General features: G+C 33.4%; 1 protein-coding gene across 4 annotated transcripts in view; it reads left to right on the top strand.

Moving 5' to 3' along the window:
• Positions 1–14,078, top strand: part of CALCRL (calcitonin receptor like receptor) — a 101,025-nt gene extending 86,947 nt beyond the window's left edge. For all 4 annotated transcript variants that reach the window (XM_081260681.1, XM_081260680.1, XM_081260679.1 and 1 more), the window contains 3 exons: positions 4,230–4,448; positions 4,605–4,646; positions 12,888–14,078. In XM_081260681.1, coding sequence (XP_081116807.1) covers positions 4,230–4,448; positions 4,605–4,646; positions 12,888–13,100 — 474 coding nt within the window. In that variant the 3' untranslated portion in view covers positions 13,101–14,078. The remainder of the gene's footprint in view (positions 1–4,229; positions 4,449–4,604; positions 4,647–12,887) is intronic.
• The last annotated feature ends 2,822 nt before the right edge of the window (positions 14,079–16,900 follow it).

The following is a 16,900-nucleotide window of genomic DNA, read 5'->3' as shown; positions in this document are numbered from 1 at the left end:
TTAAAAATGTAACATATGTTCACAATTGAAAACTCTTCAGCCATAGAAGGATGAAATCCTATCTTTTGCAGCAACTCGGATAGTACAGAAGACATTATGCTAAGTGAAATAAACTGGGCACAGGAAAACAAACACTACATGTTCTCACTCATTAGTGGGAAATAAAAAGTTGATCCCACAGAAGCAGAGAGTAGAATGGCTAGGAGGGGTGAGTAGGGGCAACAGTGGGAGGGTGGATATCAAAATATAGAGGAAGGAAAGCAGTTCTCATGTTCTATTCACCATAGGTTATCAAGAGTCTATAGCAATTATTATATACCTAAAAATAAGTTAGGAAAGAGTTTGGAGGTTCCCAACACATAGAAATGATGATATTTCAAAAACTCAAAATGTTAATTACTCTGATTTGATCATTAGATGTTTTCAAATTATGATAATGTGCCATAATCAAATGTACAAATATTAATTATCAATTTAAAAATAATAATAGTGATTTTTTAAAGGTTTTAGAAGTATTAAATGTGTTAATGTATAAAATATGCTTAGCCTGACATGTAGAAAGCACATACCAAGTGTCAAATTCTGGGTTTGTGCCTTGTCCCACAAGAGAGTCAGTTAAAAAACCAATACATTTTTCTTTTTAATATTCTTTAAGAAAATCTCAAAGGCAGGTGTACTTTCTTTTCTTGCACTCTCCACATGCTAGGGACATGCATGACACACTGTGTTGAAGTGTACTCTGGTACTGCATGGCTTTGTATTCTTTGTACTCAAAGAGCCAGCTCTGAATCTTGGCTCTACCCTTGCTGTGTATCTCAAGGCAAGTTCTGCTTTGTTTTGTTTTTAACCTCTCAGTAACTTTGTTTCCTCATCTATAATGAGGGAATAAGGAGCATATTTCACAGGGTCTTGCAAGGATTAAATAGATACTTCCTGCTAAGAGATTAGAACAATGCCTCAAATACAATAAACTGGAAAAAAAACACTTCAAAAAGTTTCTTCATTGTAATTTCTAGTTATCATGGTTCTGTTCTTGCATTGAATTGTCTGTTCTAAGCAGAGCTCAAAGAAATTAAATGGGTTGTTAGGGCCACCCATGAGTTTCTAGAACAAATACAAGAAAACATTTTATTCCAGAGATCTGACTGTACAGAGAATTATGTGATCCAAACTCCTAAACCGGAGAGATTTGAGAAGTTAAAACACCTAGCAAATGCAAAATGTAATAACAGCTAACCCAATCCTCAGAAAATCCTGTTCACATCAACTTCAGGAGAGAATACATTGCATTGTCATGGTAAAATTTAAGAATATAGCCCATCAGGCTGCTCAGCAAGAGAGGAAGTGAAAATTCACAATATTTGCACAACATTTTTGCATCTTATTGGCCTAAAAGAAGATTAGGAACCTGTTTTTCTACCAGTTTAAATTATCCTGCCCTTGTTTAAACTGCAGGGCCCCCCACTGGTTCTGCCAATTCCAAGGTCCTGGGCGGGGCTCTAGTAATTGTTCATATGGCCCAATGTCTTTGTACAACTTTTATAAATAACATATTTTAACCACAATCAGTTTATTTCCATTCAGACTTCCTCTATCACATTTCCCTTGAGCAGGGTGGTATTAGACTGATTGCAACACTTTCAGATCCTGCCAAGGGGAAGCTGAGAGAGGATACATTTAATTTGAGTTCACTGGGAGATATTTAGGTCACTTCAGGGCATAGTTAAGGAATTGCTGGCCATCCTTGTATGAAAGTGGCTTCCAGGAACCCTTCTATAGACACTGTGCAGATTCACTCTGTGTTCTTCCATGACCCTAAGGTGGTTTGCTAATATGAAAATGTCTTGTTTCTATCTTGCTCTTGAACTTTATGGGTATCAAAGTAGAAACAGGCTTCTCTTTATAACTAGGTTGGTTCCAAGCTGGATAAAATTCAGAAACAGTTCATCTGAAATTTGAAATTCTTGTTCCATTTTTGTTCATAATACATAGAAATATTTACAGAAAATAAAATAGGATATGATAATTATGTGGAAATGGTGTGCAGAACAATGTCCAATTCACTTTAACAAAACTCTTCACAAAGTCGCTAATATAAAGATTAACTCCACTGTCAATTCTCATTTCTAGTTTCATGTTTTAAATAAAGACTTGTCACTTAAGAGAAGTCTTGGTGTTTAAAAAGCTTTTGTGGAGCCCAATTGTAATATTTCTACTGTATTTTTTAACAATTTATTAATGTATTTATTAAGATTATAAAATATTCTGCAATTTATAAGCAGATAAAGGACATTGTTACCTTTTCTTCTTTGGATTAATAGTGATTTCTTTTTGGTTGAAACTTTCAAATATCAACGAATGCTTGGAAGGGGCTGTAGGAGGAGGAATAGAACAGCTGACTTGCCAATTTGTCATGTTTCATTGTTACACCTGTTCAAATGGCTTACTCTGCTTTTGTCTTTATTCTGCCTTGTGTCTTTTCCTGTGTTTTTGAACATGTGCCTTTTCACAGATGTGTCATCACCAGGATTCTAGTGAGCTGTGTACTTTTGAAGCATATATTGCCATTGAAGTGTCCCATGGCATAGAATATGTTTATGCCTGATATTTTTGTAACAGCTGTCTTAAATTAGCAAATGCTATGCTATTCTTTTCCATACTAAATGAGAGATTACTGTTATTTTTCTCATTTTTTTAAATTAAGGTACATGGATATAAATTATATATTGGTCTATAGTTTGAAAGTTTAAGATTATAAAATATAGGACAGATGATTTAAATCAGGGTGAAAACAAAGGAAAGACAAAAGCAATTAGCCTCTATGAGGCTTTTCTGAAGTTCATATTCAGAATCCTATGAAAGGTATAAAGGATAAGAGTAGAGGAAAAGGACAAAAGTAAACAGTATTGACTTGAGTGAGTAAAAGAAAGAATGTGATATTGGAGCAGGGATTCTTTCCTGAGTTATATTATCAAAGTTTTATGTCTCCCTTTCAAAGGGAGTGTTGTCTCTTGGGGAAGTTACTGAGGCGTAGGAAATAGTAAATATGCAATTACAGAAAGCAACTTTAGAAAGTCTCATGGGATGCCAAGAGCTCTTGTTTCTAGGATGATCTGGGGCTCATGATGTGGCTTCCGATCGTGATGTAGTCTCCGCATAAGGATAAAGAAGACAATATAGCACTATCTTGGAGTGTTGTTTTAATAATTAGTGTTAAGAAAGAATGTTATAAAGATTATTATTATAAAAATAAAGGAAATAAAATAAAAATCTGAAAATTGTTATTATGGTGTATATTTGGAAAATAGATAAATAACATAGACACTGATAAACAGGTGACATTTATAAAAATTAACTCTTGGCCAGGTGTGGTGGCGCACACATGTAATCCCAGAGACTCAGAAGGGGCAGAAGGATCACAAGTTTAAAGCCAGCCTCAGCAAATTAGTGAGGCCCTAAACAACTTATTGTGACCCTATCTCAAAATAAAAAATTTAAACAAAGGACTAGGGATGTGACTCAGGGGTTAAGTGCCCCTGAGTTCAATCACCAGTACAGAAAGAAAGAAAGAAAGAAAGAAAGAAGAGAGAGAGAGAGAGAGAGAGAGAGAGAGAGAGAGAGAGAGAAAGAAAGAAAGAAAGAAAGAAAGAAAGAAAGAAAGAAAGAAAGAAAGAACATCTGTTAAAATAATTTCTCATTTAAATTGAAAATGTTAAAAACCTTTAGTTTTTGGATCACAGAAAAATCCAAAAGCACTGCATCAGAAAATAAGCTAGGAAAAAACACTCAAATATTTCACAATGGAATGTGTTCCAAAATGATTCTATCGTATGTTTTCAAATATAATTGATGAAAATCGATGTACTTATAAATCACATTTTGAAAAATCACAAATTAATATCAATCTATTATGTTGTAAATATTTTTGTTGTTGTTGTTGTTTGTTTTTCAGTACTAGGGATTGAACCACTGGGTGCTCTAACACTAAGCTAAAACCCCAGCCTTTTTATTTATTTTTTTCTTTCATTTTGAGACAGATTTTTTCTAAGTTGCCCAGGATGGTCTTAAACTTGCCATCCTCCCTTCCTTAGCCTCGCTGAGAGCTGGGATTACAGACATGTGCCACCCTGCCCAGCTAATATTGTAAATATTGTAAGATTTATAAAATTGGAGCACCAATAATGCTTCTCTATATTAAATATTAAAATAGTGCCATTTTGTTTTTTTAGGTGAATCTTTTCTTTCTATTAAATATTGTACGTGTGCTCATCACCAAGTTAAAAGTTACACACCAGGCAGAGTCCAATCTGTACATGAAAGCTGTGAGAGCTACTCTTATCCTGGTGCCATTGCTTGGCATTGAATTTGTTCTTATTCCCTGGAGACCTGAAGGAAGGATTGCTGAGGAGGTATTTGACTACATCATTCACATCCTTATGCACTTCCAGGTATGGCATTCAACATCAGTATGCAGTTTGAGAAATTTGTTGTTAAATTTGAATATAGCTTTGGTTTCATTGTTGACTGCTAATGGGTCGAGTTAGTTATAAATACATGTATCTTTTTCATTGGGATTCAAATAGAGTTCTATTTTTCTCTTACAGGGTCTTTTGGTCTCTACAATTTTCTGCTTTTTCAATGGAGAGGTATGTCAGTTGATTTTATTCCTGCTGTCATTTGATATGTATTTTCCTTAAAAATAAGATAGAATTATAAATTCCCTAAGAACAATTATTTCAAATTCCATTTCTATCAGAGAAAAGAGCTATAATATTTATTATTGTAAGTGAAAACTTCCTCCTCAAGACATATTGGAGAAAAGTCAACCACACTTTAAAATACTTCATCAGTGACTTTTATTCATCGACTTTTCTGACCTACCAACAGATCCTATTAATTCTGGACTTTGCCTCAGGTATGATGTGAGGTGATACTTAACTTCATAGAAGATGGACTATAACAAGAGAGAAGAGAGAGAATCCTTTTTTTTTTTTTTTTTTTTTTTTGCCATTCCCTGTTCTCACACCCTGACCTATTTCACAGTGTAGCTTTTGGAAAAAGCTTTAAAGTGGATACAAAAAGATGTAAACAAACTAAACTCTCAGTTGTACAAGGGAAAGGTGCAGTGGTTGGGAAATTTAGAATAGAATTCTGTAATTGCTATAATCCATAACATGGCAATGTATTCTGAATACTTCCAGATTTTTATCTATGGCTTTGTTACTTGGGAGTTTGAGAATTTAAAATCTGGTACTATATTACATACATATGGATATTGTTGTAACTCAGTGGTTCCAGCTTTAGTTTTTCATATGTTTCTAATCTACTTGACAAATTTTAACCTGTAGGATTTTGGCAAACTCGAGTACACTTTAGAAATCCAGATAGTAACTGAATGAGAAGTGGACAGTTGGTAACTGGGAAGCTTATCATAAAGCTTCAAATGGGGAACCAGATGGCATTAATCTTATGAGAATCAGTCCTAAAACACAAATCAGCATTGGAAATCATGGTACATGTCATAGAAAACCATGAAATATTGTTTTGCCTGGCTTAAATAATATTTTATGTATTTCTCTTGGCAAATAATGCAATTCATTGCTTATAGATTAAAATTAAAATATATTGTAATTTCAAAATATACATGTTTAGTGTGTATATCTATACTACTAATAATGGTATGTGGAATGTCAGCACATATTAAGTGCTTATTTCCATGATTCTGACACACTGAAAACAAGATGTTGCTATTTTCTCAAAGTCAATGAGCAGTATGGATGTAACACTATCAGGATAAACAGATACATAATTTGTTTTGAAAATAAGATTCATAAAGTCTTTGTTATGTACCTCTGTAAATGTACTAGAGTACATATGGAGCTAGACAGTCCACTATGCTGTCAATATAGGATGTAACATTTTGATAGAGATGAGAATGATCTGGACACATGCCAAAGAACGTGCATGAAACACAAAAGGTCTACCTCTATTCCTACAGAAGCAGATTTTATTTTTATAATGTGTAATTTTTAAATAATCACTAGCAAAATATTTGGTGATAGGAGACAATATAGAATAAACACAACGATGCATTAAAAACCCAATGGCTGCTATATTTTGGGAAATGCTCCAAATTTGGGAATAGGTATTTAATCTTTATTAAAGGGAAGTAAAAACAAGTTCTTTCTACATTAATTTCACAAGGATTAATGTAAACTAGGGCATGTAAAGATTTTTGTGCAATGTTCCACCATCACTAAATCCTTAGTATATTATAGATCCCTTAAAAGGTTTGTCAAACAACTTACTTTCAAAAATACATGTACAAATGGCAACATTCATCATATTGGAATCAGAATCTCAGATTGGCTCTTTTATTTAGAAAGGGTGCCCAGAGAATATCAAAACTAATGCTCCACACTCCTGTTACACTTTATCTGTATAAGCAAAAAAGACACAGGCCCTTGATCTTCTGCCATATCCTAAAATTGAGAACATTTTGGCATTGGAAAATTATAATAATAATAAGCCTTTGAACCAGGTTCTTGCCAAATCCTTTGGTTCTTCACAACATCTCTAATATCTGTCCCTTTTTCTTTATCTCTGGAGATACAATCCCTGTTTGAGTATGATTCATCTCTCATCTTAAGAAATACTATAATCCCTCCTTTTTATCTCCTTGCCTCTAAGTTTTTCCCACTTCATAACATGAAGAAATAGTGCCAAATCCACTTTGTCTGGTTCCAACTATGTCATGTTCTTAAAACCAATCTACTCAGGCTTAGTTTCTTTCTTGCTTTCCACATTAGGTCCAGTGGTTTGCCTTTAGCCTAAAATTGTTGGCTTTTTTTTTCTTCCACCTTTTATTTATTTTTAGCCAACATCTTCCTATTGGTATTTCTCAATAGTTAAACAACAGTGGCTTTACAAGTGCTCTGTCCTCTTTCCTCTCATCCCTAGTCCACACAGACAAAAATGTGCACTATTAACGTGAATGAGAGACTGGCCATCAGAAGGATATATTTAACAACAATGGAAGGTAGATTTTTTTTTTAAAGTGAACAAAAATATTTTCTGAGAACAACTGAACTCACGTTTTATAATGAGAACAAGTAGATTTCTGTGTGAAGCTCTATTAAAATTTTTAACTGATTTACATTAAGGAGCAGAGACTTAGATCCTTATCAGGTATTAATTAACAAGCATATAAGGTTGTGATGTTATATTCTACATATTTGACTAAATTACTTGTATGATGCTAATAAATAAAACAACAAAAACATACTCAAATCTTTAATAACACTTCATTTAAGTTTATGAAGTGGCCACTTTAATGTTCTGTTGAGCCAGTGTAATCTTATATTAGAGGAAGCAGATAAAAATGTAACATCCTAATAGAGAATAATATAAACAAACAGAAGACTGCAAAGCTTCTAATTAGGTTTATTTTTAACTTCAGTAAATAAAAACCCATACTTCAGGACACTGACCTTCCATGGTTTTTGTGATAATTTAGTTGCAAAGAAGAAATAGAAGGATGGCCTTTATCAAATATATTTCAAGGCAAAACATGCAAATATTTCAAAAGCTATCTTGTCTTTTAGAATTGAATTTAAGCTTTCCTTTTGGGGGCTCGCAGCTAATATATTTCTTGTGGTCAGCTTCTCAAATTTATGTAGAATCTTTTCTGCAAAGGTATGCTCTACTTTCTTTCCACCTGAAGCTGTATTTCTGTATTCAGTCAGTCCAACAATAACAGTAAATTGAGGAGGAATTTATTACATATAAAAAGAATCATAATAAAAATAATTTTTATCTGCTATCTGTTATGGGTTAGATATGAAGTGTCCCCCAAAAGCTCATATGTTAAACAATTCTAGAACTTTCAGAAGTTGACTGATGGGTTATGAGAGTCTTAATCTAATCAGTGCATTAATCCAGTTGGATAAATTTATTGGGTGGAAACCATTGGATATGGCTCTGGGATATATATTTTATCCTTGGTGAGCCAAGTATGCTCTCTCTCTGCTTCCAGATACCATGTCCTAAGCTGATTTCATATACCACACCCTTCTGCCATGATATGCTGCCTTACCTTGCATCCAAAGCCATGGACTGAGATCTCTTAAACCATGAACTTTTCCTCATATACATTGATCTTCTCAGGCCTTTTGGTTAGAGAAAAAGTTGACTAAAACATCATCAGAAATATTTAAGAGTCAAAATTATTTTTTTGTTTGAAATCTCTGTTTATTTATCTAAAATGCACAATCTAAAACTATCGCTGCATCCTGCACACCAAGGGATCAGTAAACTGAATGGAGATGTGAACTGGCTGAGAAATTAAAAGTCTGAAATAATTAATAAGAATTAAAAGACAAAAGATACAGAAAAATAGTTTCACAGCAGGGACCCAATGGATGGAATAGGCTCTGAGTCTGTTCCCTAACAATAAGTGGGGTTCCACATGCTTTATTTATAGGGAAGCACATCAAAGAAATTAATTGTGAGAAAAAGATTTTTGAGGTAAATAAGAAGAGGCTGTGAGGACCACTTGGCCTGAATGGAGACTTATCACTTGTGCATTAATTGAAGAATTAAATAATTCCTGCCTCCTCCAGGCAACTAGCCACTCGAGGATATTTGGGCGCTCTGGTACCTCTTTCCACCTCCAGGGAGTTTTATTTGAACCTAGGGCTGTCTGAACCAATACATTCTGCAGTATCTCAGAATTCTTTTTGAGCAGGACTTGTTAAGGCAAGTCTAAGTGGTCTGAGATCGGTGAGATGACACTGAGAGTTCTCCAAGGGGCACACCTCTGCTTACACATGGCTCAGACAAGCCCACAATTCATTCATAAAACTATTCCATTTGTCATTTGATTATGTTCTTGAAGATATTAAATATACAGATATTATTTTTAAATTTTTTTGATTCAAATTTTTCTTTGGAGGATTTAGAATGACTAAACCAAGAGCAAAGTATCATTGTTTTTTGCAAGACAAAAACATTTATTGTCTAAAAATGCTTGTGTTTTCAAAGCACATTTACCTGAAAATGAATTATTTCCTCAGTTTTGTTTATCATATAGAAAGAAATGAGCTTGAAAGTCTTTGTTACTGAACTTTGTAATAACATAACTTTGAAACCCAAGTTACAGCATTTGACTTATAATTTCTAAATCACAGAAGCTAAATGGAAATTTTAACAACTCATTTTGAATTCTAACTATAGAAATTGTTCACTCTGAATTTGATGCTTCCTTTTCATTTTCTACATTCTAAAATATAAAGGGACAGTACAACTTTGTGTTCATTTTAAGTGACAGAATATAGGAGACTTTAACAGGACTCTGAAGATATACTGGCAATCCCTATTTGCTACAGAATGTAATTTTGAGAAGGAAATACAATGAAATACATTTATAAAGATTTAATAATGATTTGCGTATAGGAATATAGTCAATAGAAAGTTGAGGAACTATATATAAGGAGAATATAAAGAGAATTGAAAGTTACTGAATAAGTATGTTAATAGTATGTGAATTACTGGAAAATTATTTTAATATGCTCAGAGTTCCTTTGAGGAAATAGTCACAGGGTTAAAGACCTGTAGAGAGCTTAGAGAAGACCAAACAATGCACACTTAAGGTAAAAGTAGATAGGGACAGAAGGACTGGGCTACTAACCTTGAAGCAGGATACCCCAAGCCAATCTACACACATATCAGTCCTGGAATGTCCAGTTTATCAAGTTCAAGGTATAGTTCAATATTCTTATTTGGGCCCACTGACTTAATATGAGCAATACTGGCCACATTTGGTGGTGAACACTTACAATCCCAGAGACTCAGGAGGCTAAAGCAGGAGAATAGCAAGATCAAGGCCAGCCTTAGCAACTTACTGAAAATCCGTCTCAAAATAATAAATAAAAAAGAACTGTGGATGTAGATCAGCTGTGGATGTAGTTCAGTATTAGAGTGCCCCTAGGTTCAATCCCAGTACCAAATACACACACACACACACACACACACACACACACACACACATTTTTTTTTTTATTTTATTGTTGGTTGTTCAAAACATTACATAGTTCTTAATATACCATATTTCACAGATTGATTCAAGTGGGTTATGAACTCCCATTTTTACCCCGTATACAGATTGCTGTGTCACATCAGTTACATTTCCATTGATTTACAAATTGCCTTTCTAGTGACTGATGTATTCTGCTGTCTATCCCATTCTCCACTATCCCCCCTCCCCTCCCCTCCTCTCCCCTCCCCTCCTCTCCCCTCCCCTCCCCTCCCCTCCCCTTCTCTCTCTCCACCCCCTCTACTATAAATCGTTTCTTCCACTTATATAATTTGTCTCCTACCCCTCCTTTCCTCTTATATGTAATTGTGTATAACCCTGAGGCTCACCTTCCAATTCCATGCAATCTCCCTTCTCTCTCCCTTTCCCTCCCGCCTATCATCCCTGTTTAATGTTAATCTTCTTCTCAAGCTCTTCGTCTCTACCCTGTCCTTGGTTATTCCCCTTATATCAAAGAAGACATTTGGCATTTGTTTTTTAAGGATTGGCTAGCTTCACTTAGCATAATCTGCTCTAATGCCATCCATTTCCCTCCAAATTCTATGATTTTGTCATTTCTTATTGCAGAGTAATACTCCATTGTGTATAAATGCCACATTTTTTAATCCATTCATCTATTGAAGGGCTTCTAGGTTGGTTCCACAATCTTGCTATCGTGAATTGTGCTCCTATGAACATCAATGTAGCAGTGTCCCTGTAGCATGCTCTTGTTAGGTCTTTAGGGAATAGACCGAGAAGGGGAATAGCTGGGTCAAATGGTGGTTCCATTCCCAGCTTTCCAAGAAATCTCCATACTGCTTTCCAAATTGGCTGCACCAATTTGCAGTCCCACCAACAATGAACAAGTGTACCCATTTCCCCGCATCCTCGCCAGCACTTGTTGTTGGACTTCTTAATGGCTGCCAATCTTACTGGAGTGAGATGGTATCTTAGGGTGGTTTTGATTTGCATTTCTCTGACTGCTAGTGATTTTGAGCATTTTTTCATGTACTTGTTAATTGATTGTATGTCCTCCTCTGAGAAGTGTCTGTTCAGGTCCTTGGCCCATTTGTTGATTGGGTTATTTGTTATCTTATTATCTAATTTTTTGAGTTCTTTGTATACTCTGGATATTAGGGTTCTATCTGAAGTGTGTGGAGTAAAGATTTGTTCCCAGGATGTAGGCTCCCTGTTTATCTCTCTTATTGTTTCTTTTGTTGAGAGAAAACTTTTTAGTTTGAGTAAGTCCCATTTGTTGATTCTAGTTGTTAACTCTTGCGCTGTGGGTGTCCTATTGAGGAATTTGGAGCCCGACCCCACAGTATGTAGATCATAGCCGACTTTTTCTTCTATCAGACGCGGTGTCTCTGACTACTCCATTCACAATATCCCCCCGAAAAATAAAATACTTGTGAATCAACCTAACAAAAGAGGTGAAAGTCCTATACAATGAAAACTACAGAACCCTAAAGAGAGATATAGAAGAAGACCTCAGAAGATGAAAAAATATACCCTGTTCATGGACAGGCAGAACTAACATCATCAAAATGGTGATATTACCAAAAGTTCTCTATAAGTTCAACGCTATCCCAATCAAAATCCCAACAGCATTTCTTGTAGAAATAGATAAAACAATCAGGAAATTCATATGGAATAATAAAAGACCCAGAATAGCAAAAACAATGCTAAGCAGGAAGTGTGAATCAGGCGGTATAGCGATACCAGACTTCAAACTATACTACAGAGCAACAGTAACAAAAACAGCATGGTACTGGTACCAAAACAGGCGAGTGGACCAATGGTACAGAAAAGAAGACACAGTAACCAATCCACAAAACTACAACTATCTTATATTTGATAAAGGGGCTAAAAGCATGCAATGGAGGAAGGATAGCATCTTCAACAAATGGTGCTGGGAAAACTGGAAATCCATTTGCATCAAAATGAAACTGAATCCCTTTCTCTCGCCATGCACAAAAGTTAACTCAAAATGGATCAAGGAGCTCGATATTAAATCACACACATACACTTTTAGGGTCTTAATGTAAACTAAAACACAAAATCACTGTATGTGACCCATCTAGACTCAATCTCTAGCTCAAATCAGAAAATAAATGTCACTATATTAAAAATTCACTCATGGAAAGGAGGTTCCAAATACACAGAAGTGCAGAAGTAAAATTCCTAAACTTTTTTTCAAAGTATTCATCCCATCTACACCTATCTGTCCAATACTTTTCATTCTTCTAGGAAGTAAGCTCCATGTGAAATGAATACCCTGCTCTTTCATTTTCAGAGTGTAGCCCAAATTCTGGCATATGGTAATCATTAAATAAAAGATTGCTATTTTTATATTTATTATATCTTATGCTTTATTTGATGGCAATAAATATGTAACAATTATTAATAATTCAAAGACAAGGCATGAAATAAAAATATTAGAGAAGTATTAAAATGTAATAACAATGTTTCTTAATGTCAACACAATTTACTTAATTTTTAATTAAATAAGAAAATGAAGCAATATTATTCGGTAACATCAATGTTTTTTCAAGAACAACTTTTCTGCTGGGAATGTGGCTCAGGCGGTAGTGCGCTCGTCTGGCATGCGTGCGGCCCGGGTTCGATCCTCAGCACCACATACCAACAAAGATGTTGTGTCTGCTGAGAACTAAGAAATAAATATTAAGAACAACTTTTCTACATTATATTTTATTATTATATTCTATATTATATTTAAAACATTTTGCTATGTTTTAAATATAATATCTTCACTTCAATTAATGGATTTCTCTTGTTTCTTTTTGATTGATAGGTTCAAGCAATTCTGAGAAGAAACTGGAATCAATACAAAATCCAATTTGGAAACAGCTTTTCCCACTCAGATGCTCTCCGTAGTGCATCCTACACAGTGTCCACAATCAGTGATAGTCATGAATGTCCTAGTGAACACTTAAATGGAAAAAGCATCCATGATATTGAAAATGTTGTCTTGAAACCAGAAAAATTAAGTGATATAGTTATATGAAAATAGAGGCATCATTGCCTGATTCATGCCAATCTTAACTCAAGGATTTGGACCTGTGATTTTACAGCAGAAGACTTCAATATTAAATGAATTTATCTAATGCCATAAAGACAGCCTTCAACTTAAAGGAGAATTGTGTTGATACATTTTTGACAACTAGCTCTATGTGGGGAAGAAGGCCCTGATTTATAAAGTTTGCCAGTAAATACTTTGACTATGGCAGATTTCAAACTACCAACTTGACATCACTGAATGTGGAACTGGGAAAAATGATAAGCACAGTTGACTCTCATGAGCTGATGTGGGTCAGCTGCAGCACATCACTGCAAGAACTGACAGATGAGTAAGACCAAAGGTTCACGTACACATTGGGTATAACATTACTCTCGTCACCTAAGGAGACCTAGCTAAGTTTTCCACACTTTGAAGAGAAAGTTAGTTTTTACATGTTGGCTGTTTAAAATCTTAATCCCAGTGTCACAGGTGTAGTTGATTTTTGCTTACCCAGAAAGCATTCTAACCCTTTTTGTAATACCTTTTCAAATGGACCAGACAGAGTTAATTATCCCTGTTGGCTTACCCTCTTCTCCCTATAAAAAGTAACAGAGTTTCTATGAGCTATTCATTTTCTGATACATCACGATTATATTCTATGGCATGTCCTTTTTTGAGACTTAGTGAACAGGCTGCATGATATGTGATCCTACTTCTGTATCATTAGGGAGACATTCTGGTTAATGCTATAAAACACCTAGCAGCTACTTCCTGCTTTGCTATAGGAGTGGGAGGGAATCAGTTTCCCTGAATCTGTAAATAGAAATCTTTGCCCCTTCCATTTCTACTGTGTAGACAAATTAGCAATCATTTTAGATGAAGGAAATCAATGAAGGATTTCTTATTATCTTGGAAGTTTGTAAAAAAAAAAAAAAAGGATTGTTGTGAAAAATGAGCTTGTAAATACTCCAGTATTTTATTTTATAGTCTCAAATACCCACTACCTAGGTAATTTTTTTTAAAAAAGTAGATACATAATGCAACAATGTATACGTGTTAATATCTGATACTGTGTCTGGGCTGACTTTATAATAAAATAGAGTCTGGTATTCTATATTTGGTAAATATTTTAAGGACAACCAGATGCCAGCATCAGAAGTTTGAGAGCAAAAAATAAAACAGAAACATCAATGGTAAATATAAAATATTTATTTTAAAAATGAAAGGCCATTATCTTATTGACATATTAGTTTTTGTAATTCATACCCTAATAGTGGGTGTGCTTGACATATTTTCCTTCCATTTCGATGATGAACTCATATTATAATCTAGAAATTTTCAACAACTACTGTAATAAATTCCAATTTACTCTCCATATGGGTTTTACCACATTAAAGTACTATTTTACTGACTTATACTATATGATTAAATATGGGTTTGGAAATGTCCCAAATTATTAAAGAAAAGAAACTAGAGGAAGATATATATAACAATGTTTTATTAGGGAACAATTGTCAGACATTTTTTCAATAATTAAATTAAGATGGTAGGAAAATTTGCTAATGAATTAAACTGACATTTAAATGGGATTCAGTTTTTCTAATGTTATTTTCACTGGAATCTCCAAAGAACAACAATGACTTCAATTAGTGAACATCAATTTTAGGACAAGTTTTTATGTGGTGTGTTTTTTAAGTGTGTCAACTTTAGATGGATTGAAATAATGATTTATTCATCATAAGTTGTTTCTTAAGCCATCAATAATGTTGAATTCTGAAGTCATTTGAAATTGTCAAGGAAAATTCTCTAAATTAGTAAGAATTTACATATTAAATGGTCTGGTAAATGCGTTTATAATTTATCTATGCATGTAAAGGTATCATTAAGTTAGTTTCAAATTTACAAATTTCATAGCAAACTGTTATAAAAAGGAACGCAGGCTGTTCTGAACTTTCAACTGCCTAAATTATACAAAATTTCCACTTAATAAATTCAATTTTAGCTATTTATTGTCAAAGACACAGATTCATGTCTTTTGCAGACAATGTCCATGTATTTCAGCATTCTTCTAGACAATCTGTCAGTTTCAACCATACATGGCAGTAGAAATGTTGAATTGTCAGAGAGCATGTTAAAATGATATTGTAATTTTGAAGTATTTTTATTGTGCTTTGAGCTTATTTAGTGTGGGTGAGATTGAGATTTCTTTTATTGCCAAGGTTCATCTGATATACAGTGCTCAGATGTACCAGTCAATCTGTGATTAATCAGTATTAGTTTTATACTCAAATATTTTAAGATTAATATTTTTAAATAATAGATTTCTCTAAAGATGAACTGCTAATTAAGATCTTTGTATCTTACTTGTAAAGAAAAATAATTCTGATATTTTTAAGAAGAAAACTTCTTTGGTATATAAAAACTAATTTGGGGAATTTCTAGCTTTTAAAACATAGATCTGACGTTTTCCTGCAATTGTGAAAGTCATATTTTAATTTTCTAAAAATTCTATTTTGTCATTTTTTTCAAAAGTTGTTTTCTAGTGAATTAATGAATTCACTAAAACATCCAATCTGAAATTTATTGTTTTTTCAAATGTAACCTAATGTACATGGAATTTCTGGTTGTAGTGCTATATGTATTGATCATAAATTTTAATGTAAATTTAATTTCTCTTGGTTTTAATCTGCTAATAGAAACATTATCTGTAAAAATATTCAAGGTATTATGATCAATTAAAACAACTCATGTTATACCTACTTAAAATGTCTCTGTCTTAACTTTATGAAAATATTAAAGTTACCAGTTAAAGTTGACTTTCACTCGTATATAATAGAGTGCTAAATAATTCAATTTCTAAAAATAAATTTTAGAGTGATCAATGGAATACTTCTTAAAATCAATAGATATATCTCTATTACACTCCTTAAGGTCTTCAATAAACTAGTAAGTGAATTTAATAAACCAATTCAAAAAAAGTTATGAATTTATTCTCAAGTTAAGAAAATACAAATTAACTATAATTTATACAAATTCTTTTTTATGCCCATAGGAAGGGGAAAGATGCCCCAAATAGGAAAATGTGTTGGAAATTGTCTCCTTTCTCCACTATATTCCACTATTTGGTTTTGTATTTAACACTAGAAAAGAAGAAAAAGAATTATTAAAAGATTTTTTAAATTAAGAAGGCATAGTCATAATTTTCACAAATGGAAAAAAAAGTATGAGGACTTTTGTTTAACTCATTAATAAATGATGAAACCAGTAACAAGTTCCAATCTTTTGAAGGACAATTCGAATTATCATATATATTTGAGAATTTTTAAAATGCTGCAATGAACTTATAAATAAATGCAAAACTGCTCTATTAGTTACTTTTTACTGAATAATTTCTATTTCTGTGATCAAGAGTAATATACATTTTTATCAGTTTTATGCAATTAACATATTAGTAAAATAGCTCAAAATAATCAAAGGTAGGTATAACTCAGGAGGGCACACCAGTAAGCATTAGAAAAAAACACTTTAATAACTCATATATAAGTAAATAATAAATTGTGGGTCATCTGATAGCTCTGAATTTTTTCTGTGTGTGTGTGTGTGTGTGTGTGTGTGTGTGTGTGTGCATGCGTGCGTGCACTTGAAGGCGGGAGATTAAATATATATATATATATATATATATATATATATATATATATATATATCCATTTCAAAGATTTTTGAATGTTTTCTTATAATTTCTCCTTTTTGTGTTTATAATAGTTTCAAACAAACAATATTCTTGATTCAAACTACTGCTAATTTGA

The sequence above is a fragment of the Spermophilus citellus genome (genome assembly GCF_964194105.1).
Source record: "Spermophilus citellus genome assembly, chromosome: 11".
Taxonomy (NCBI): Eukaryota; Metazoa; Chordata; class Mammalia; order Rodentia; family Sciuridae; genus Spermophilus; species Spermophilus citellus.
This window is presented reverse-complemented; position numbering and strand designations above follow the sequence as displayed.